At 38.8% G+C, this 24,737-nt stretch overlaps 1 protein-coding gene across 4 annotated transcripts in view; it reads left to right on the forward strand.

Annotated features, from left to right (window-relative positions):
• The first annotated feature begins 2,705 nt into the window (after positions 1-2,705).
• shroom1 (shroom family member 1) overlaps positions 2,706-24,737 on the forward strand; it is a 31,716-nt gene continuing 9,684 nt past the window's right edge. For 2 of the 4 annotated variants that reach the window (XM_014999203.2, XM_088012768.1), the window contains exons 1-2: positions 2,707-3,002; positions 21,834-24,667. In XM_014999203.2, the coding sequence (XP_014854689.2) occupies positions 22,044-24,667 (2,624 nt within the window). In that variant the 5' untranslated portion in view covers positions 2,707-3,002; positions 21,834-22,043. Of the gene's footprint in view, positions 3,003-21,833; positions 24,668-24,737 lie in introns of all 4 variants that reach the window. The other 2 variants (XM_088012767.1, XM_088012766.1) reach the window with 2 other exon arrangements.

Below are 24,737 nucleotides of genomic sequence, written 5' to 3' on the forward strand. Positions count from 1 at the left end.
ACTCAAAAGCAATGAAATCCTGTTTCCCTAGACCAGAAAACAGTCTAGGGCTTTGGTACACCTTAAGTCCTGACTCAAAAGATAAATCCTCCCAGGGCTGCAGAAACTTTTTTCCCTTCTGCTTTCAGCTCATAATTAAAGATATACAAGTCTCCACTGCTGCTGTTTTGCTGATTCAGAAACTGAAACTTTGGGAACCACTCACCTGAACACTTCTAATCACCAAGAAGAGCAGAAGATAAAGATTTTTTATCTGCACAGGATACAACTCCAGAGCAGCTTTTCAGTAGTCAGCTGAGCAGTATTGAATTTAAATGGTGGTAATTAATAAAGATGGAGAACAAATAGAAAAGTTTTAGCTGTTTTAATAGATGTTCATGCAGTATCTGGATAAAAATATCAACAAAAGAATAGAAAAAATGTACAAGGCGTCTTTTCCTTTTTTCATTTAAGTCTTTTTAATCATTGGGTTGAAGATTAGCTTTAAACAATTACAAAGGAAATGAGTGCTCTTATTGTCATAGACTTATGCTTTCTTTGTTATAAAACCCCAACACAAAATCATGGTTTGTATTTTACACAAAAAAATTTGTAGAACTTTATAAGTTGTCCTTTTTTCTCATGATCATAGTTTTTGCCACTTTAAGTAAAATGTATTTACTAGGAGTGATGCCAAAAAATAAGGGACATAACTTGCTATTGTTTTTAAATGTAGAGTTTTGTAAGAGTTTTGCTCTTAAAGTTTTTGTTGCTGACTGAAGTTAAATGATTCAGTCTGTGGGATATCTGGAAACTGAAAATCAGATGACTCCATAAATGATAGTGGCCTTGCACAATAAATGAGATTCAAACACAATAGAAGAGTGGCAATAAGAATTCAACTGTTGAAGAAAATCTATATCAAGTTTGTTAAAAGGTTTGTGGGAGACTCGACGGGCAGTTTGAAGAAAGATCTTTAGACTGAGAATAATGTGAAGTTTCTGAAGATGTTAAACACTTCACATTACTAAAAATACATCTCAACTCTCCATCAAACATTCAAAAACTTGTCTAAATGTCTGATGATCACTGCTTGGACTGCTGCTGTGGAGAGATGGGTTTCAGGAGCAAAATTACTACCATGTTTTAATTTCCTACCTTCCTTCCATTCATTCCTACTTTGTTATGACTACATTCTTGCTTTTATTAGCAGGATTATTAATAATAGGAGGAGAGTTGAGCTGCATTGCATTGAAATAATCACAGCTTGGATTGAAACGGTCCAAAGCACAAATGAATGAAGCGACTGCTTGGGCCACCACACCTGCAGGGGTCCCCCAGGGGCTCCAGGACTGTCAGAGGTCACACTGATACATTTCCTGGAATGGACTATTGTTTGACTGTGGACTAACGCACGACATTCAAACATAGATATTAGTTGAACTATTGTGTACAACAGGAGGTGAAAATGCCTGAATCAAATTCTGTTTCTGGCCCCATCAAACCTTGTCAGGATTATTAAGCAGGTTTTAGACTTGAAATGAGTGCAAACGACTCTAAAAATTTTTTAGCTATTTTATCATAGATTGTCACATTTAATGTGGCTTAAAGGTCCATGTTAAATATTTATCAAGCTGTTCTTTTGCAAATGTACAAATTGTTCAGTTCCTAACATTGAAAACAATCCAAATATTTCAGCCTTTCTTGTTTAGTCTATTTTCAAAGAAACATTTGTGCTCAATTAATCTTCCTATGCATGTAACCACAAAACTATTCAAAGTAGTTTATATAGCTTTGCATTGCAGAGCTTCATATGAATGATTAGCTTATCTCAGTTCAGTGTGCTGACCTCAAAACTTTAACTCTTAATATGAACTCTAATTGTTTATAACTTTGACTTTTTCTCAGTTTTGTTTTTCTGCTTGGATTTTATTTTATTCATTTATTTTTGGAATAAGCACATTTTCTTTTAAGAGCCATGGACCATTGGTTCCATTTTTATGTTTTTGTCATACTCGTTTCACCTTTCATAACAACCATAGCACTCTCTTATGTTACCATTTTGTTTTCTAACCTTGAAACCAATGACTTGGTTTCCAGCACTTCCTATTGTATAAGTACTGAAAAGAGATCTCTGGTTCTTTTCCTTCTTTTGCTATATATGGCATTAAGGCAACTGAAGGTAACATAGTTACTTGATAGTGCTATAAAAGGCACTTTATGGCCCTGGAAAATACATAATACTGTCGATTTGAAACTTTCTCTTTTGCTGCATAAATTTGGTAATCTTTTTTGTTGCCCTGTAGTTGTTTTGTTTACCCTATCCACCATTTGTTTAAAGATTCAAGACTAGCTTTACTATATTTTTTGTCAGATAATTAATAAAAAGAAAGCAGTGCTACTTTTAACAAATGCCTTGTAATATATACTAAACCAGAAACAACAGTCTGTTAAATATGTATAGTTATCTATTTAAGGATAATTTGATGGGGTTTTTTGTCTTTTGATACTTAATCATATGTCTTTTAATGTTAGACAATGCATGCATTAAGAGTTTACTTTATCGGTTTATTGTTAGTTTAATTAAAGAAAACCTAGATGCTACATTGTATCTGGTGTTATTGAAATTTATTTTGTTGGTCTTGTTGATCATTAAAGATGATCCTGTCCTCATTAAAACAGGACGGGATATTTTTTTCAGTGGTCTTCCATGAATTATCAACTGACCAATGCAGCTTCCTGCTTTCCAAGGACCCGCCCACCGCGGCATCTGATTGGTCTGATCGTTTCTCCGTTACCTTCCAGCCTATTATCTCCCCAGGGAAGGGAATAAGGTAAGCTCCCTGCGAGTAGAGGGAAAGAAAAGCTTATTACCAGCCACACCACTCATGGCGCAGGGAAAGGACTTGTTCCTGTGAGGTCATGCTGTTATATTTTCGCTGTTTCTCTCGCTAGGATAGGCGGCTCAGTCGAGGAAAACAAGAAAAGTTATAAGAACCCAAAGTGAGCGGGAATGTTGTCAGGTAAGTGAAATTTCTCGGCAGCAGCAGGTGCATGTCGGTATCGCCCGTACGTCTCAGTTTCGGTTGTCAACATTTGGCTTTTTGTTTAATAATTCACTTATTAAGGGGATATCTATGTGAATAAATATTATTTACTTTAACACATTTTTGCAGTTATAGTTATTAAAGTTGTACTGTTGGAAAATCGCGTGTCCTTGAAGTGGATCTACTGTTGCTCTCAGTTGTTTTGTCGAATGTGGCAAAACAAATCAATATGTATTTGTCAAAGACTATTATTACTCTTCCTTTACAGTTGCAGTTTTTGTTGCCTTTTCTCTCGAAACCTGCTGTGATGACTAGTCGGGCTTCGTTGATTAACTGATTAGAAAACAGATAAGAGGCAGGCGAAAACATCTCCACTTTTCGTGATTCATTGTTTTCAAACAACGTGAACTGTAGATAACAACTTAGCCTGATGCAATGGCTGGCGTAAAACACCGGGGACAGCTCTAAATACTGTTATAACACTTCTAATTGCTGTACAGTCTGTGTAGAAGAGGAGGCTACTTTACAAGACAGAAAGAAAGACAGAAAAAACTTCCCTTAAACTGATACCCGTCTCTTGAATTATGCACAAGAGGATCCTTTTTACCAAATGAGTGGGCTATGTTTTATTTAAAGTGGGAACAATGGGCAGCAGTGCTTTGGCCAGGGTTGCTGAGAGGAAACCAGACACTGGGGTTTTGTGCAGCGGCAGAAATTGATGCACTCATGCTGACGGTGCGTTGGTCAGATGGTGTGTGAAGGAGGAGCACACTGAGCTCTGTGCTGCTGCTCGGATGTGATGCTCAGCCCGCTGGCTGTGCATCCCCACATGCTGTGATACCTGGCCTGCACAGAGACCCTTTTTATTGGATCTTGGATGTGAAATGCATGTATGTACAGCGTCTTGCAAACGTATACATACATCTTGAACTTTTGTAGCTTGTTGTGGAGATAGAACAGTACGTTTCTATATAATTTACTTGGATTTAATGTGGTAGACCAGTATAAAGCAATGCATAATTAAGAAGTGGGAGGGAAAACTGAAAAGTGTGCAGTGCGTTTGTATTCAACCTCCTTCAGACAATGCTTTAGAGTTTTTGTTAGAGTTAGAACTGCAAGTTTTGCACATCTAGAGGCTGATTGTTTCACAAGATCTTCCTTCAAAATGGCTCAAAGTGAGTCGCACTTGTTGAAGAACTTATTGGTATTGCAGAAGATTCTCAGGTGGACTTTTGTCTGAACTTTACCTGCTATTTCATCTTTGGCAGCCTGCAACAGGTGCGACCTGTTTTTCTCATTTGGCACACATAACATCTTGCATGCGGGTCAAAATGTTTAATTTTGGTTTTAATGTGGACAGGCAACCTCTCTACATGTTTGCTGTGGCTCTTACACAGCCAGCTGCAAACTTCTGGCCTCCTTTGAAACATAACAGTTACTTTCAACTGTTCAAAAAAAGTAAGATTTGTGGAGTACACAACTAATCTTGTTCTTCATGATGCTGTCTGCTCACTAATGTTCTCCAAAATACCTCTGAGGCTTTTTTGAGGGTAAAATCTGCTTATTCTGTGATTAAGCAGATTTTAGCTTTATTAACTAATTAAATTACTTCTGAAGACAGCTTATTGAGCTGGATTCATGTTTCTTTTCAGATTTCTGAGGTATTTTTTTATACAAGACAATGCATATTCAACAGGATGCCAGCCAATGGTTACCACAGAAGCACCTGTTGATCCAAGTCTATTCCACAGTTAAAACAACCGATACCCCAGTAATGCAAATCCAGTTTGTGGATGTGTATGCACATGTTTCGTAATGTCCTGTAGCTGGCGGAGGTGATTAATCCAAGCCTAAGTTGATGTTGTTTGTTTTGTGTTTGCTTTAAGATTAGAGAAGAAAGAGGCGGAAACCAAAGGTGGAAGTAAATAGAAGGTGACGGCTATAGTAAAATAACAGAAGTCTTGTAAACGTGGGGTGAAACCCGACCTCTTTCGTCAGCCTTGTTTTCAACCATCTCTCTTTATCTAAGGGAAAAAAAGACAAAAAAAATAGAAAAAATATTTGTTCTGTGTAGCCATGGTGCTAGCTTTAGGCTGAGAGGAAGGGGGACGGTGTGGTGTGGTTTTCAAGCAGTGGAAAATTACTTTTTGTGCATTTGAGTATGTGGCAGAGACTCTGATGTTTACATTCTTTATGTGACCTTTTACTCAGCCCACCTCTGCAGGGATGGCCTGGTCTGGTAATGAGGGATCAGTGGAGATGTGCTGAAATGTTCCCTGATATTTGTCAGGAGCTCTTTTCACTGACAGCTATGGCCGTTGTGTTACTCTGAGCTGAGTAGGATGTATCAGGAAGGTGTCGTAGCTTTAAATCAGTTAACAGTTCGTTAGTTTTTGTTATTCCAACCCTTATGTTGTTCACACCTTCCTGTAATGGAATCCTCTTCTTTTGTACCTGCCTGAAGTTTTCAGGAAATAAACACGTCTTTAAGGTGATAAGGAAGGAGCAGAAGCGGAGCACAACTCAAACTGCCTACAGACATTCAGAATAAATGAATCATTGATCATATTAAGTGTAAACCAGTTCAGTGGGATTAAATTCTGCTGCTGTTATTGCTGGAAGCAGGATACACTGAAATGTTAAATTAAGATTTAGTTAGTGCTTATTTGATAACGTTAAAAGTAAAGAGCTCTTGGCTGATCAAAGTCCTCCAGACACATCAGCAGCATGAAACACACGGGAAGTTTTACCTGCTCATTCTGGGAGATTATGTCATGCAGAAGTTACTCGTTTAGAGCTTTGTGATGCCATGGTGATACTGTCACCTAATAAATAAACACAAGAGAGCACGGAGGTTAGTCATCAGCTTTGATAGCCGTTCATCAGTTGATTGTTTGACGATAACGTCCTTGGAAAAGGCTGATAAAAAGATTGATGCTTGTTGTAGAAGTTAATGAATGCATACGTGTCGTTGCTACAATGTAAGGTGACATCACTGTTGTAACTACTGCAAAGGTCATGTCCAACACTGACAAGAAGAATAAGAGCAGCTTATTTGATTCTGTTGAGAGAGGCCACAGTCCACTGTCGGCTGGCATGTTCAGGGTGTAATTTCTCTGCAGGATGAATAAATGATTAAAATACCACGGAAAAGGTTAACCAGCTGGACGAATGGAAACCGTCGTCTTTTTAAGTTTCAAAGGGTTTATTGTTGTGCACTTTGCCCACCCTGTTCTGAGTAGGTTTAAGTTTCCCCTTACTTCCTTCTTCTGCCCATTCACGTCACTAAAATGTGAACTCTCTCTTCTATACAGTCCATTTTTTGTCTTTTTTTCTACATTTCAGGGTCTGTGAAACCTGAGTTTGTTCACTCACTCGCCTGTAACTGTGATCTCTTATGAGACCCTCCCTCTTTTGTCAAGTGAGCAGAAAGGCTCCTTAAGCCCATATATAGCACAAGAATGAGGAACATAAAGAAGAAAAATGGCCACCAGAGGTTATTTTTGGATGATACAAGAATTCCTCAGGATATTGAGTTTGGTTATGTGTCAGTGCTACCTTGGGCCTCTCCTTCCCTGTTGTTTGGCTATTTTAGGCCCCCATTGTGGTTTGGCAGGATCATATAACACAATAGTGCAAGAATGGGTTAAAAACCACACAATTTTTGATCATTTTACCTACTTTAAAATTTATATGATCTATTTGTCAAGATTTACATTTTTATCCATTTGAGGTAGTTTACATTTGTCTTTACTTTGATTTTTTCCATATATTAGAATTTTTGTCCTGTTTTTATTCATCAAGTTACAATTTATTCAAAATTACTCTGCGTACCAATTTCCATTATGTCTTTTATTTCTGTTTGTTTTAACGTGCAGACAAATGATTGTATGAAAAGTGCTCTATAAGTAATGGTTGATATATTTATGAACATTTTTAACAGAAATTGTTGAACACAAAACTCAAGAACAGTTATTTTAGTATTGTGTATCTAAAGCAGTGGTAACAGGTATGGACATAGATTATGTTAGTTTTTGATCATGTAATGTGGAGTAAACAAAAACACTACTGCCTGAAAAACATTGCAGTGATTGGCTGACAGGTTGGAGCTTTGACCCCACATTGTTACCACATTACATCAAGGTGCTGATTGACGAGAAGGAGGAAAAAAGCCAGTGTCTTATCAGAATACTGTTTTAGATTTGAATACTCTCGATTCTGATTTTTGCTGCTGCAGCAAGCTGAGATACAAAAAACATTTTTAAAAGCTCCACTGCAGTCAGAAGAGTGTTTTTTTTATCCTAACGGTAGCAAACACGTAGTTTTCATATTATCACTTTTTACATGCCAGTTTATTAGCTAGGCAATCTTCTTTTCTTTCGTCTGTTTTTTGCCACACCTGTTTTCAAGATGGTGAAACAGCAGGAAATTGTATCAGTTATGACTATTCTTCATAATTGTTCAAAACCAGGAGATGAAGAAAACAGGTATAAATAAGATTCCTGTGGTTTCAAAGCCATAATTTGAATTTTTTTTAAAATGACATATTGAACAACAGTTCTGAAAACTGTTGTCAATGGCAGCTATTTATTATTTTAGTTATAATGCAGAGACTCAAGTAAAAATGTAACATATCTACAAAGTTTTGTAGTAATTTCAATTCCTTATTAAACAGACAAAAAAATATCGATTTTTTTTTTAGGTTAACACAAATAGTCTACTGCTTATCAGACTTGCTTAGCATGCATATAGCTTTAAGACAGTGCTACATTAATAAGAGTGATGGGTAATGCTCCTTTATTCACACCCAACTCTCCAGTCGTTTTGAAACCATAACTGGTTTTTTCCCTTCATCTAACTTTTCTTTTAATCACATTGTTTTCTTGCATTGAACGCACTTCATGGAAAAAGACCAGCAATATATGGAGTTCAGCATTGTTTGCACACTGATGCTTCATGCCAGCAGGGTCTGTTAAAGGTTCCTCTCAGGTTTCACAGATGAAAAGACGCATGTGAGGAGTTATCACTGAAACCTGAACCAGCAGCAGACTCATTAATATGGTTATGTCGGTAATAAAAAGGCATTTACAGCTGTTTGACATGGCTGGACGTACCAGCTGCAGGTCTGAATGTGCAAGTAGAAGCTGAGCAGTGAGTCAGTTAAACTAGAGCTTTGGTTGCTTATTTTGTTATGTTGTAATGCCACACTAAACATAGTAAGCATTTTTGTTGTTTTTCAACCAAAGTTCATGTGACAATTCTAGCTTCAGCCCTTGAAAGTTCTTATAGTATTTTTTTTCTGTAAATATAAAGAAATTAACTAAATAAAGAATACTACTGAGTAGAATACAAAGCAAAAAGTCAGTTTATATACAAGAAAGCAAAAGTTTTGTTCTTCCCAAGTTGCAAAGTCCAGGATTTGCTTTCTTGTGATGTTTAATATTTTGATTAATTGTTTTAGACCTCCTCTTCACCAACATTACCTTTCCTCCTCCTCTTCTTCCTCCTCCTCCTCCTCCGTCTCTCCACAGAGGTGGGAAACATTCATTGGCAGCAGTAAAATGACTCCATTGTGATCCGGTCTCCCAAAATTAACCACGGTGGCAGATGAGGTGCTGCACAATGAAGATTAGAAATCACTTGACTCCTGAATGTGATTATCGGTGCTATTAGGTTGCTGTATTAGTTTCAAAAGCAAGACTGTTAAGACTGAGCACCAGGTAATTTAGGTGTCATTTCATCAGACCCAATAGATTTGTAACAAAAGGTGTGGGTGGATTTAGCAATTATTGGCCCATTAGACACACATTTGTTCTTTCTCTCCAATGTCTGTTTTATAAGATGATCTAGATAGAGGTGGGCTGAATAGGAAAAAGTCCATGCTGCAAAATATGAAAGAATACAAGTATTCTGAATAAAACAACATATTTCTTTGATATTTTTACTTTAAACTTTGTGCAGAATAAAGGATAAACTTTTGAGCCAGTTCAGAGAACACTATCTGGAACTACCGTGACTTTTGTTTTCCTAAATAATAAAATAATTTCTGCCTTTGTGCTAAGAATGTTAATGATTCCCTTCACTTGTGACAAAGTTGAAGAAAGTAGGCCATAGGATAAAGGTTATTTTTTTAATTCATCGTCAGTATGTGAGTATTAAAGTCCATTATCATACCCGCTGAGAGCTAAAATCTCTGCACTGTTTTTGCTGAAGCTAAATAATTCATAATTTAGATGTGACACGTAGGGTGAAAGCCAGCACATACCTTACATGATTGAAAATGGAAAACACTTAAGTATGAGGTAATCCTTGGGTTGTACTCTATAATTAATTTCAGATTCTGATGCTAACCTTAAGGTAAAATATACCCACTTAAGGGAGGATTTTCTAAATCTTTTCACACAAACCTAAACGCTCAGGCTTTAGAAAAATAGTGAAATGAGATACATAGAGATTTTATCAGGCCACATTTTATTTTAATTGGTCTGCATTTTTCTCATCTCATATTACACTTTAACGAGTAAAAGACCATATGTGACTCCTTTAACAGCTGCTGCGTTTCTTAAAAAATGCAATCCGCAATCATGTACAACATAGCGACTAGGATAAACTCTACTTAGACAGCTGTCAGTGTTTACTTTGATTGCTGTGACGTTTCACAATGTTTTAGAAACTGCAGAAGCAGATGTGCTGCCACATCTTTTTACGCGCTGGAGAAACTTTAAGAAAACACTCGATACATTGTCTGCATCTGACTGGAGGTAACTGATCCTCCTCAGAGGAATGAGTGGGAGGCGGTGGAGATAAGGAGGAAATGGGCTCAGAAAAGTCAGATGATTGGATTTGGAAGAATAATAGGTGGACAGCAGTTTATTTGCTGTAGATCTACTCTGGAAGTAATTGCTTACTTCTAACAATTTCTATTTTTTCATGATCTATCAATCCTTCAGTTATATTCTTAGAGCACTAGAAATTGTCACCACAAATTCATTTGGATCTTTTGTATTTCTTTTTCCATAAATGGGTTTAAAAAGAACATAAGGTTCCAGAAATTTGAGTCTGAAAAGTATCGAGTCTTGATTTGAAAAATGTATAGGAATCCTGACAAGTTGATCTGAATAAATACAAAACTAAAAGGGACATTAGCTTATTTGTAGCTCATATTTTGAAATTTTCAAACTTCCTGGGAACATCTCAGAAGCTAAGCAATCTCTGATCCAATCTGACACGCCTGTTCTCCAGTCTGCTGCTGACTTCTCGGTCAGCCACGTCAGTGGGGTGTGGGAAATGTGAGTGCTAATTGTTAGCTCTTACACTATCTCTGTGTCTGCCTGGTGGATTGGTTTGCAATTCAAATCTCCCATCCAACACTGAGCAAACATTTCCTTGTTGTCCTGAAGGTGCAACCCTATAGGGCAGGGGGCTCTCCACTTCCTGCTTCCTAAAGTATCATGGCTGGTGTAAGAAGGCATATTACAGAAATGTCTGATACTTATATCACACCATGTCATATAAACTGTGATTTTTCAGAGCTTATGTTCTTTTCATTCTTTGGTATTTCTCCTATTTGGGCTTTTGTCTGCAAAATACTTGGTTTTGGTTTTGCCAAGTATATCTGCATTTACAGACAATAAGTGCGTGCTGTGTTTATAGTAAAGATGTTGGGATCTGTAGTCAACAACAATCCTTTTTTTTTAACCATAATTGCCCGATGTTAGACCGGTTGGGCCGTGCGAGGAATGTGATTGGACCCCACTTCTACATCTTGTTTTGTTCTGCAAAGAACCAAACAACTCCCCCTGGGGGTCCAACAATTACAAGAGGGGAAAACACCTACTTTCAATAATGTAGAGTGTCTAAGGGGAATTGGATTGAGTGTTGATGTTGAGATTTTAAAATTGTTTCTCTAGATATAAAAAGAGTAAGGTTTCATGTTGGTGTTCTGATTAACTCAAACCTAACAGTGAAACTGTTTTCCTGAAGGGTTTTTAATTAAGGGCAGTGGCTTACAGTTGCAAGTCATGCGCTCATAATTGGTGCTTAGGCATCTGCAAAAATCGCCTGTGGCACGTTGTTAGGTTGGCACCTCTTCCCTTGCATATTCTTCTCGCTTTGGGATTAAATATGTAATGTCATTATGTAAGAGGTATTGACTCTAAATCTTTGTGATATAACAACTTCAAGATGGGCTTATTTTTCCAGTCTGGTTGTGGGAGGAGAACTATTTGATGACAAAACAAAACTGAACTATGTTCAAATATGTCTGGGGAAAAGGTGGTTTAGACCAACAGCACTCTCAGGTAGCATTAGAGCTCAGCGGGAATTATTCACTGATATTTAATGCTGTGACTTCATACAGCTGGGTTTGTGCTGCATGCAAATTTTTGTTACATTTGGAAGAGTCCCACTCATTGTTCTTTCATCAGTTATCAATGTAGACTAACAGCAGGTGAGTGGTGAGAACACTGCACAGGTGTCTGTATGAGAACAGTGGTGTACACTGCAAAGGTTATTATAGTTAACTAATGAAAACTGATAGTGAGAAAATATTTTCGTTAACTGAAATAAATAAAAACAGTAATTAATGGGGAAAACCATAACTAACTGAAACTATATTTTGCATTTATAAAACTAAATAAAACATGCACATTTATGAATATAATTAGCCTTTCAAACTGATGTGAAATATATATTTTTTTTCTCCCATAAAGGAGTTTATGTCAGCTGTCGGTAAATTACAGCACCCGATAATTCTCCTGGCTACGCTTGCGTTTGTCTGCAAAATAGCAACTGCAAAAGTTGGGAGAAAACCCCGTAGTCAGTTATTGTTCAACAATAGTTGAATAAATTTTTTGAAAATGGTATCATTACTCAATCGATGCATACATAGTCACAATGCTATGCTTTGACCTTTTTGAATTCTACACCTAAAAATTACTCAAAGTATGAAAAAAACTAAAACCACTTCTATAACTTATAAAAACTAAACTCAAATCTGAACAATATTTAACTAATAAGTAATAAAAACTAGCAAACACGCTTTAAAATTACAAAGAAAACGTTTCAATGAAATAAAACTAAACTAAACCCCAAAACTATTAAAACCTCACTATTCTATTCTGTGCTTTATTAAGATTTTCTGTGGTAAATCATCATATTGTAAGATGAACATGTCAGGCAGCTCTTGAAATAGAAAGAACCACTTTAACAAATCCAGAAAAACATGGCTGTCCACCAAAAGTGGCAGACCTGATGAGGGGAGCTTTAAGAAAAGCAGACAAGAGACAGAAAGTAACTCTGGAGGAGCTGCAGAGATCCACGTGTTACAGGGGACATAGCCAACATTCAGAAGAAGTTACTTTATTTAGAAAAAACAAACAAAAAACAAGCTTTTGCTTACATGCAAAACACTTAAACATAAAGTCAAAGCTATAAGATAATGATTTAGATCAGATAATAGACAGGAACTGGATACACATGCTGGGCACACTTTTCTACAAAATCCCAACAAAATACACGAGTTTATGGCTTTATTGTAACAAATTATGAATTACATCAGGGTTTATGAAAACCACTGTAGGGCACTGTATGTGAGAACACGTTGTCCGACTGAGTGGGGCCATTGTGTAACTGCTAACAGCCCAAAGCTCGGCTGTGTTAGGTAAACAGCAAACACAAGTATGCGAGTGGGGGGGGGGAGGGTTAATCTTTGAATAATATTTGCATATTTGGTTTTTACCAGTCAAATGGAGGCCTGTGTCCTGATTATGAAAACCTGTTTGCATTGCCTGCCTTACCTGCTCCACCTGCTTATCCAGCACATTCTTTTTAATGTGCTTCTGCCAAGCCCCCAAACTTTCAGAGATAACACACTAGTCACCATGTTGCCATAAAGTGTTATGTGTTTGGCCTGCTGATAGATTTTGTTACTCTGTTTGCTTAGCCAGCAAAGATAGCACATTGTTTGGCTTTATAGTGCTTATTGTGTCAGATTTTGAAATTGTCTAACAAGCTTATCACAGTTTTTGTCATGGACAATTGTGGAAATGAAACAAAAAAAAGTTTTGTAATGGACATACTGTTTTTGGGAAACAAGGTGTTTTCCACTGGGGGACCATGTGGTTCAGTGGTAGAAACTGAGCACCATTTAAAGAGCCCCTGGTTCTCAATGCCAGTTTGGTTCCCAGTTCAGTCCATTTACTGCATGTCCTAAATATTTAAGACATTGTCTGCATATTTTTAGTAACTTTTTTCAAAGCTACTGATAATCAGGCAATAACTCAGGCCAGAAAATGGGTGTTTTTGTGTTTTTGGTATAAGATAAACAAACATATAATTTTATTCTGATCTTTATCTTCGGTCTCAAATTACTATCACAGATGTTTTTTTATATGTTTGGGGCTTGCACAGTATGACAATCTTGAGTAAAATATTTTTTCTTAATTTTAAATAGAAAATGAATAGATATTCGTACTGTAACTGAAAAGTATTACATATAGATTATTACAGTTGGGAATAACAAAAACCACAAGAGATGAACACCCTTTGATTGTGGAAGAATAAGATAGTACAGATTACTGATGACAACCATTATATGTTATTTCAATTTTGATACATAGATGCAGAAATCTAAAGTAAATACCCAACAAAATAATGGATTAGTATTCAGGCACATATTGCGTAGAGTAATAAATCAATTTGACAATGTGCTTTTAGAGTAAAACTGTTAAAAGAAGCTATTAGCCGCCACAGTCACTATGACAGATTCCATGTTTTTGATGGTTGGAAATGTTCCTGATTTAATTTTTCATGTCAGCTCAGAAAAACTGTGGTAGTTTTCGTTCAGCCAACTTGTCAGCAGTGTGCAGCAACTGGCTAGGGAGCCCATTGCTGCGTTACTCTATGGTCTGTTCAGCCAGAGAAAACTCTGCTTACACATTTGTTGAGTAGCTGAGCTTCACACACTTGATGAGGCCAAACAGTTACCAGTGTAACTGATGTCCTCCCATCTTATGACGCCTGTAGGCTCTACAGCACAAACCTGCTAACCCTCCAGTAAAAATAATTTTAGAATCAGATCAGGGATTTAGTTTCATGTCCTGATTCATAACCGCTTGGGAAAATACTTTTATATGAGGGGGTGTGTATAAGGCTGACATGAAACTGTCATAAACATGACATAACACCTATCAGGAACATGGTGGAGTCTTCATGAATGTTTATGACTGTTGTCATGAAGTGTAATTTGGTAAATAATGACACATTAAGTGCAAAGTTGCATTAAAACTGCTATGTTCTGTGATTTCTGTGTAGTTATTTTTGAGGTTTTCTGTGTTTAGTCCTGTTCCTGTCCTGTCTTCCCTGTTTGCTTCCCAGGTGTGTCTAGTTACCCGTTTACTCTCCCTGTGTATTTGAGCCCACCTGTTGTCTTTGTCTCTTGTCGGGTCCTCGTCTACTGTCGTCGCATGTCAGTTGTTGTGTGTGTCGGCTCTCCAGTTGAACTGAGAAGTCCTGGTCTGCTCAGCTCTCGTTTTCAGTCGTCAGTGTGTCAGTTGCTACCGGTAATTAGCTGTGTGCTATACTCTCTGCCGTGCCGCCTGTATTGGACTGTTTGAGCTCTCTTTATTAAATCATCTTCATCATCATCACCATAACCTGGGTCTCAGCGTTAATCCTCACCACCTCTCAAACCACCAAATCTTGACAAAAACTTGCATTAAAAGGGCTTTATAAGTGTCAGCTTTGCATTAAGTGTTATTATCTGTTTATTACTTACATTTCCAGTTGGATTAATCTGTGTTTGAATCATGTTTTAAATCAGTTGGAACTTTTCTGAAAAGCCTTGCATGGATCCTGCAGAGTCACAGAGTCACTGCTGTCGTAGAGGGAGCACAGGGGCCTCTGTGGGTGAGTTTCTTTGTGTCTGTGGTCAGCTGGTCTGAGGGCAATTCATTGTGCAGCAGGACAGAGATGGCTGCTGGAGCCTGAGCTGCAGCTCTCTGACAGGCAGAATCCTCAGTAGACGTCTCAGTTGATTAGCTTTTAAACTTTAAACAGGAAAATTAATTCATTAACCAGACAAGTTGTAAAAAATGGCTTTCATATCTTTAGTATGTTCTAACCTCATCACCTTTTATTTCTTAAGTTTTAATGGTGAAGATTATAGTTTTAACATCAGATGTCTGAATGAAATATATTTTTTAATGTAATTTAGATGTATTTTTGATACAACTATTCACTCAAAAAGAATTTATATGTCTAAAACTGATTAGACTCAAAAAAATGAAAATAAATGAAACTTCACCCCAAATGTAGAAGGATAAAGTTAGCATATCAACCTCCCTGTTTATTCCTCAGACAAAATGTGTATCCAGCCGATAGGTCAAGGCTAACTAAAGAAAGCACTTGAAACTCTGAATCACAGGGTTTCTAAACTTTTTTCTCAATGATGGAGACTTGCCCGTTTTTAAACAGGAAGTGGGTCAGTTGTTATTATGCCTGCTGTCTCCTGGGCTTCCCTCTGGGGCAGGCTTCTCTTTGCTCTCACTCTTGTTTGTCCAATATATTTTCCATATATATACATGCACCAACCAGGCTTTCCATGATTTCCAAATCAGTCTCTTATTTATTTTAAATTGAAAAAAGAGCCTCAAGGACGTGGATAAAAGAGAACTTCTTAGCTTTGATGTGTTGGACTTGTTGGGAAACCCCTCAGTTTTTTTCAGTTGACTGCTAACTGAGGCTAATTCTGGTTTCTGGCCACATTTCTAATTTGTTGTGTTTATTCATTTAATTCTGTACATTATGATGTAATTTGTTGTCATGATTTTGATACATGAACCAAATGTAATAAATGTCACCTTTTAATTAGTATTAGATTTTTTTTTTTTTTAACTCCAAAAGGCGTGCACGTTTACATCAAATGCCTTTCTACAGACAAATAAAACCCGGCGTCCTGCAGCTGTGAGCTATTTCAGTACTGAGGAATTTCTGCAGTATCCAGTTAAACTCGCTGTGGTCAGATCAGGTTGCAAACCCCTGGGGGTCCTTAATACAAAAGTAATTGTGTTCGCAGAGGCCGGATGAATGTAATAAGTTTATCATTCACCGAGTCTTGTGCTCATTTCTCAGCAAGGGATAATGTAGTTCCTGGTTAATGGTTGACCAAAGATGATACAGAAAAACGCTATTTATACACTTTTGATTACCCCGTTGTATCGTGATTATGTTGTTATGTAACCATGCTGATGGCACTTTGCATAGCTGCAAAGACAGAAAAAAAACATATTGTCACAGTTAAAAGTTCATGCATTCTGTGAAGTTTTGTAAATATCGCTTTGTCCAGCAACCTGCAGCGACTAAATAAAGTAGAGCAAAGGTCTCTGTTGCTATTTGGGCCAGATCAGGCCAGGAATGCAGAGCTTATTAGACTGTGACAGCTTGTCTTGGTCAGCTAGAGATTTTAGACACTGATGTGAGCACTGCCCAGCAACTGGCAGCCATGGTTTCTCTCTGAAGCATACATGATGCAGACATAATTAAATAAATTTTTTCTGTGTTGACAATGACTTTGGAGGGAAAACTGTTGCAGGTGTTGGTGCCTTTCCCTTTCCACGCTGCCAGAGGCTTTGCTCTGTGAGCGCAACTTCCCACAACTTCCTGCTTTGCTTAACCGGCTTCCTCTGTTTCTGTTGGATTAGGAAAAGGAATTACGTCTTTAAGGGCTTATTGGAAACTTGATGTCAAAAGTAATGTCATAGTTGGACATTTTGAAATTTAAACTGGCTGTTCTAACAGTTTTTTAGTAGGTAAAAGTTTGTGTGAGATCAGCCACTTATCTGCCAGCAGTCATATAAAGTCATTTGAAGTTCTTCTTTGTTGCTCTTCTTGCTATGGTTGTCATCTCCAGAAACTCATGAGTCATGATGACATGATGAGGAGTGTGAGTTTAGATTTACTCTTGTTTCTTTACTTTGTTTCCTCTGCTACGCCTGGCTCCTATTTTCCTTCATGTTGTGCAATTAAGGATCTCCTTTCAGTGATAATTTCACTGATGAAATTTATCAGTAAAAAAGAGGTAAAAGTTTCCAACAGCAAATATGACTTTTTCTTTATTCCTGTCGCCTGTCATTCAGAAATCTGATGGGGTGGGGATAATGTTAATGCTTAAAATAAAAATGTCATTCTGTCTATTATGTTGTTCCTCCTTCCTTACACCAACTTTGTCTTTTTATCTTTTTTCATGGATTCATTTAGGTAAATTACTCTTCTAACTGGAAACATTTCTTTGCATTATGTAGCGCTAATGACATTAAAACATAGCTGGAGGTTTTAAAATGTAAATATTTCATACAGAGGAACTCTGTTTCACAAAACCCCATCTAGTTGCTGCTAGTATTAATTTATTCAACTACATACAGTTTAAAGATTCCCTCCTACTTTTATTTTTTTGTGACAGTATTTTTTTGTACCTTTTAAAACCCATTTGGTGGTAAAGAAGTGTGGTTTACACTGAGAGAGAAGAATACCATAGAGCATGAATTAATACTGCTAAAAGTTTGCATCTCATATCTGTGGTTTAAATGTAAAATTATAGCTGACCTATGATGCATCATATTTATTGCCTTGGGAAACAGAAAGTCGTAGATTACTATTTAACAATTCTCCTTAATTCATTTCCAGTTCATTCCTATTCCTTAAAGCATAAATATAAAAAAAAGATTCAGTTATTTTATTGAAATTGTTTGGGTATGTCTGATAGGTTTTGTTTTTATAAATATTGTTAAAATCTCATCTCATTTTCACGAACCGTGTCTCATTCAGTCTTGCATCATGAGCTGAATGTGTTATCTTTAATCTTTAAGTTTCTCTCTCCTCCAGGCACCATGATGCATCACTTATCTCGGTGATGTAGTTTCTGCTCTTCTCGTCTCTTCCAAACACATTCAGCTTTCATAAATAACCATTATGCTGGAGCGGGCCAGAGCCACAAGCAGGACGTGAATGCAGCTGGTTGTTGACACTGTCCTAACAGTAACAAAACCTCTGCATAGCAGAGCACCAGCTTCAACAGCAAACAATAGGGAAGGCAACAAGGGTCTTTGTTGAACACTGAACGGACACAGAAGTTCAGAAAGCTCATATTGTTATCGAGAGTGGGTTTGAAGCACATTACAGACTGAACAGTGTCCTGTTTGAAGGCAGTGGTTTATGGGATGGTTTAGCTCTGTAAAGTGTAAGTGTAAGAAATTCATGACATTTAAAAGACTAACTAGTGTTTGTTTCAAATGTGTCTCGAGTCAGAAGGAGGCCAGGAATATTGGCATCATTGTATTATTAATTTAAAGGTTTTTTTAAAGGTGCCTTTAAATATTATACATTAGGGATGTAATGAGCACAATATTTCTTGTCAAATTGAAATTTGTCTTGGGAAGAGCTGTATATTTTATGTCAGTCTTACTTTATTAAATGAACTAAATTGAAATTAGAGAATGTTAAGGAGAGTGGTTTTTGCTTGGCACTATGTTGTATGTCGACACTTTTATTGTCGACATACAATAATCTTACAATAATCTGTAAGATCAATTAATTCATTCACATTCATGCATGAATTTAAAGCATGTCTGCTTCTATGTGTTTGTTTTCAACTACTGCAATTTGAGAAGTTAAGCCTGGAAAAGCACAGAATCTTAACGTAAAACGTGCATATAACTGAATTCTTCTCTTTTGTTTGGGGGGTGGGGAGGATTTGAACCACTTTACAATTAAATAGGTGCAAAACTGCAATACTGGAGTGAATTATTAGAATCTGATTAGGGTTTTCAAAAGACATATCTAGATCTACTGTATTTATGTAACTCAATATTGTTTTCCATTAAATGTTGCTGAAATCTCCCCCCTCTCATTCCTGTTAACCCATTGCATTTACAAATATTTAGTTTAGATTATTAGGATATGTAAAAGTTCAGCAGTTTTTAGAAACTTTTGAGACACTAACATGAATTGTACAGGAAAACCCCTAACCTTGAGGAACAGAAAAAATGAGGATCATTTTGAGGAGCAGCTAGTTTTATGACTTTTTCCCTATGTGGGGTGGAGACTGGAAGGTCACCCATACACCCACTCGCCGTTATCCCCCTCCTCCCTTCCTCAGTCTTCCCCCCTGCCTTGGCTAGTCTCCATGCGCCAGGCTCAGGGCCTTGGGAATGAATGGTGCCCCGGCTCTGCTCCGTCTTTGAAGCCAGCCAGGAATGCGAGGCCTCTCTTTTTTTCACCCCTTTCTCTCTCTCTCTGTTGTTCGGGCAGCCGGCAGCACTAGCAGCTATCGGCAGCAGTGAAATATTCCCTCTGCTGCGCTCATTGTGCGTCTGAGAGCCGGACGTCATCGGCTGGCCAATCAGTGGCTCCCACTAGGCAGCCTCAGGTCTCTGTGGGGGGAGAAGGGACCCACTTAGAAGTCTTCCCTCTCACACTTGCCTCTCCTGGTAACTTGCTCCGGTCGTACTTTGGAAGAAGGCGGAAATAATTTGGTTCATCTGGATGCAGGAACCAACAAAAGAAATCTTTCCTTTTCAGACGGTAATGAGGGAAGTCAGTGACTTAGCCTTAAAGTTTTGGTGAGTTTTTGTTTCTTGTTTCCATCTTTAACTGCAGCCTGTTGTACACAAACTTTTTATGAAGTTCATTTTGCAAACTGTTGAAATCGAAGCAGCTCCCAGTACGTTTAGCAGTTTGCGTCCATCTGTCCGGTCTCCCGACTTATCTCTGCTCTCTGGCTGTCATTGTTCACTTCTCCTGTCTCTTGTTGTGGTTTGCGTGTGAGAGTATTTGTCTGGGCTGGTCACCCTTTGCCTCCCCCTCCCTCCCCCACTTTGCTCCCCTCTGTACATTTTTTCAGTGCCTGTCCCCTCCATCACTTCCACTTGAGCGCTCCTCTGTTTGGTCGCCTCTCTCTGTTCTCAGAGAGGAGAGAGAAAGGCTGGAAACACTCAATCAGAGACACCGCAGATCAGAAGCCTCTTCATAAATTCTTCCAGTTCCCTTTAACACTTTTCTTGGAAGTCTCTCATTATGTGAGTTTTGTGTGTAAGCAAATTGACCACCTTGCATCATGTTTAGTGCAGGTTTGCAGCCTCCACAGAGTTGGCAGATCTTGAAGGAAATACTGATGTTGATATGCATAGCAAGAGTTTTCAGTCAGCAGTTCAGTTAAAGCATAACAGGGAAAACATTTATTTATCATAAACCAGAAAACAAACTAATTCAACTGATTCAGGATGTGAACAAGATGTCTTGTTCCCATCACTAATATAATAATAATATTGATTCTGCTAAGTCACTGTTTGATAACTAGTTGGTGTCTCTTTGTTTTACCAGCAACATTTACTTTTGTACATGCTTGATAAGCATCAAGCTTCAAACGTTTAAACAGCAAGTCATGGGAAGGCATTTGGGTCATGAGAGAGTCCTGTTATTAGTCTTAAACCCATCATTAGCTTGCTGGAGCTCATCTCAGTACCAACAATGAGTTCTTTGGATATCTGGTAATGACAGAAGATTTCCATGTGGTGCAATATTGGTTAAGTACTGGCAACGTTTTAACTAAATTGTGTTTTTATTTGTAAAAATATAAACTTAGCATAGATTTTATACACAAAAAAGTAGTGTTGCCTTTTGTTGCTTTTTTTTCCAGATTAAATGAATGTAGTGTTGCAGTAGATCCACTGAAAGGATTCAGTAGCAGCCAGAGCTTCTTAAGTCATGTCACGTTAGTCAACAAACTGCTGCCTAGACAACTTTGGGTTTTAGTTTGTAAAATTAAAAAATTAATTTTGTACCACTGATGCAATACTTTACTGATGTAAAGTATTGCCACAGTTGAATCCCAACTGTTGCATGGTTTTACACTTTGAGTAACTATGACTAATTCTACATCCATCCTTTCCTCTTTTGTTTTTGCGGTCTGTTGAAATATGAACCACAAAATATTGTTTGTACCCATACTTTTTAAATTGACTCCTTAAGAAAAAAACTTTAGAAATTTGACTTTGTAAAGTTTTGATATGAAGTTTTTTATTGAAATTGTGTTAGAGCTCCATGTAAATCAGAGAAAAGCTGTTTGTGTGAGGGTTCACTAATAAGCATCATGTGCTCAGAAATATTAACATTGTATTTGTAATTATTGTCGCAAATATAGATAAATATAGACATAGAAGTTTTAAAAAGCAACAATGTAGTATTTCTTAAAAAATGAGTAATTTCAGAAGTGTTTTTCATGCCACTTTGCTGTATTATATCTGTCATCTGACTAATCCCCAGATATTTCATGTGGGATTCCTGACATTTTTTCATGTTTATTCTGCAGTGTGCTCAACCAGCCTCAGCGCCCTTAATGAGAATGAGAGGCTTTAATGATGCTAAATAGCACATGCCTCCTTTAGCAGGTGGTTAAACCCTTCTGATCCTCAGATCTACATTGGAGACTCAAATATAAAATGCATATGTTTGGAAAAACTCTCAAAAATCTCTTTTAATGTAATTGAAAACATTTTAATGTAGACCAGTGGTTTAACAAAGAACAGAAACAACAGTAAAGTGTGACAACCATAACTAGCTCATGTGTTGTAATCTGATTCAATGCAAACATTTATATTAGTCAATTTTCCTCTTGCAGTTTGAGAACCCATATTTTGCCAAACTATCCCACCCTTGATCTGTGGTTTTTAAACCATATGTATGCCTGAACTGCTTTCTGAGTGAAGATATTAGACTAACATGTTTTGTTTGTGTTTATGTTCTCTCCACCAGAAGCTGACTTTTTCAAGAGGCTTTAACTTAACAGAGTGAGGAACATGACCTAATTTGAGATTAATAAGACAACTGGATGCAGTCACGTTAGTGGTAACTCCCCAAGTTCCCCCCTCCACCCACAAGACGGACAGATGCATCACTGTACATTCTTATACGTATGATTTACAAGCCCTGCCTTTCCCTTCCTGCCTTTTACCCCAACCCTTCATGGATTCTTACAGCTTGCACTTTGAGAGAATGAGCAACGTGGACCTGCATCCTCTTAGCCTGTCTGTAAGCCGGCTTTCGCCAGCCAAGTCCAACAGCAGTATTGCTGACCATCTAAGCCACCACCAGCACGGCAAAGGAGATTCTGCATACAGCTCCTTTTCTGGTGGGTCCACTGCCCCAGACTACCCATCTCCCTTCCTCCCTGATGACCTGCAGTCCAGCTCCTTCAGCCACTATGCTGACCTTAAATATGTAAAGTCTATCTACCATCCAACCCAGATTCTGCAGTCTGACTCGAAGACCATGGATCAGCTCTACCGCTCTGTTGAAGCCATCTCACAGCAGTATCACAAAAACTCTGATTTGAACTACCATAGCCTCAATGGCAGCGAGAGTTTGCACAACAACGCACACCCTAAAAAAGAGGTGCATTCGAGGACTCCGTCCCAAAGTGGTCAGGCCCCACCGGTACCAGTACGCCTTGATAGTTTTATAGCCACTAAAAACTTGGAGAACAGCAGGGCTCACCTCCATGGTACTGAATTTAAACCCCTGCCCCAACAACCTCAACAACAGATTCGACTCCATGGCCGACCACATTCTCAGAATCTAAATTCCCCAAGGTCAGAGACGGCAATCCTAGATAAGAGCAGCTCAAACCTGAGTTCTGAGCCATTGTACTCTGTTTGGAGAGGCTCTCATGAGATGCAGCAGATCCAGCATCCACCAAGCTACCGGCTGCACCTCCAACTTCACAACCAGACCAGGGTGAACCCAGAAAACCCTTCCATTGTGGACAGCAATGCTGCCGCTGAGCTCCACAGCCAATCACCACCTCACGGTAGAAACCAGCCTGAACATCTGACACCCAAACAGACTTCTAGCATGATTGGCTGTAATGGAGACCATCAGATTAAATCTGGTGGTCCTTTTCGAAGCGAGCGCAAAAGGGCACACTCAGCTCAGGAAGCGCGTGGTTCTTCAGAACTGCAGCGAGCCGACAGTCCCTGGAACGGCAGCCAGAGTTGCCTAAGCAGCAGCATTCAACACAAGGGTCAGTTCTACTTTGTCACAGGGGTGTACAAACCATCCGAACCTGGAGTGAGGACACATTCTGTAACCATATGTGGTACAGAAGCTGCAAGGGAGGTCTCAGCTGCGTTAGAAACCCACCATCAACGAGACAAACCACGATCCCACAGCACTATGGATAACTTTTTCACACCTTTCCATGAGAGTTCGCACACGTCCACGATTCCAGAAGACGAGGAGGTTTTCACTTCTGTGGATCAGGGAATGGTCCAGATGTCCAAGAGCCTGGACCAGGAGAATTACACCCCACCCCACATTTTAAATGTCTTGGACGAAAGTCGCGAGGTTGGCCGCCACACAGCAAGTAACCCAATATTCTACTGCGGACCTGACGGAAAGAGCCCACCGCAGTCAGCCACTCATAAAAATGACGTCAATTTGGTGATGGGCAACAAGTCGCCGAGCCACAACAGAAGAGAAGATCATACCAACAGAGGGAAGTGGCAGCCTTTGGAAGACATTGCTAGTGAGAGGATAAACAAAGAGACAACACCACTGCTGTATCACCTCACTGGAGCCAGTCGAACAGCAATGCAGCCCAATCCAGATCCTGGATTCAGTGGAAGGAAGGATGGTGTCCTTAATAAATCCGTCCAGGAAGAGGTGGCAGTAAATAATAATGAGACACCTGCACAAGGTGACACTAGCCGGAACCACAGAGGAAATGTTTTGTCCGCTGCTTGCGGCACCCTGGATGACTCTTTTAAAAAGTACTACAAAGAGAAACTTAAGGACGCCCAGTGCAAAGTCTTGAGTAAGACGTCATTTAAGAGGCGAGACCTGCAGCTGCCTTGGCCAAATTGTTTGACGCAAAACTCTGAGTGCAGGCCTGCAGTGATTCACTCATTTTCCTCATCACAGGACTCTGAGATATCAACAGACACACTCACCCCATCTTTGACATCCGAGGACACAGAGAAAGGCAGCATAGCAGAGGTCGGGGACATTCAGAAGGAAATTGAAAAATCGTTTGAAATGAAAAATGTGCGGATGGCAAAAGTGGCTCAGCCTCAAGTGGCGCGTATCGGAGGCAGAAAACGACTGACCCCCGAGCAGAAGAAGATGTGCTTCTCCGAGCCAGAGAAGCTCAACGAGCTCGGCAGCACGCCCAAACACTCGGTTTGCCGCTTGTTTGGGAATGAAAGTGAAGGATTGTTTGCAGCTGAGTTTGAAGGAGAGGAGGCGACGCAGCAAGCGGAGCAGGGACTGGTCGCAGCACGGAGGGAGATGTTTGAGTCAAGAGGTCGAGCTCTGTCTGTCTCAAGCGCGTCAAAGACGAACCTAAAGCATGTTCAGCATCAGGCCCTCGTGGAATACATGGAGCGAAAGACGGGCCAGAAAGTGGCCGAGCCACAGCACCCAGCATCTCATTTACCAACTCCATCCAGACAAAGACATTCTCTCGGTGAGAAACCATTTGACTGGAATCTTCGCCCACAATCATGGAATTATGAGAAACACACGAAGAAGAAACACCATAGACCCCACTCTGCTGGGCGTATTCTTGATTCACCCAGTAGCTCCATCAGGTACTAAAGAATCACACATTAGACTGTTTCTACCTTGACACTCAGATAAATTAAAGATTGTGTTTTAATT

The sequence above is a fragment of the Poecilia mexicana genome, unplaced genomic scaffold (assembly GCF_051168715.1).
Source record: "Poecilia mexicana isolate PSO_F unplaced genomic scaffold, ASM5116871v1 scaffold_14, whole genome shotgun sequence".
NCBI classification, from domain to species: domain Eukaryota; kingdom Metazoa; phylum Chordata; class Actinopteri; order Cyprinodontiformes; family Poeciliidae; genus Poecilia; species Poecilia mexicana.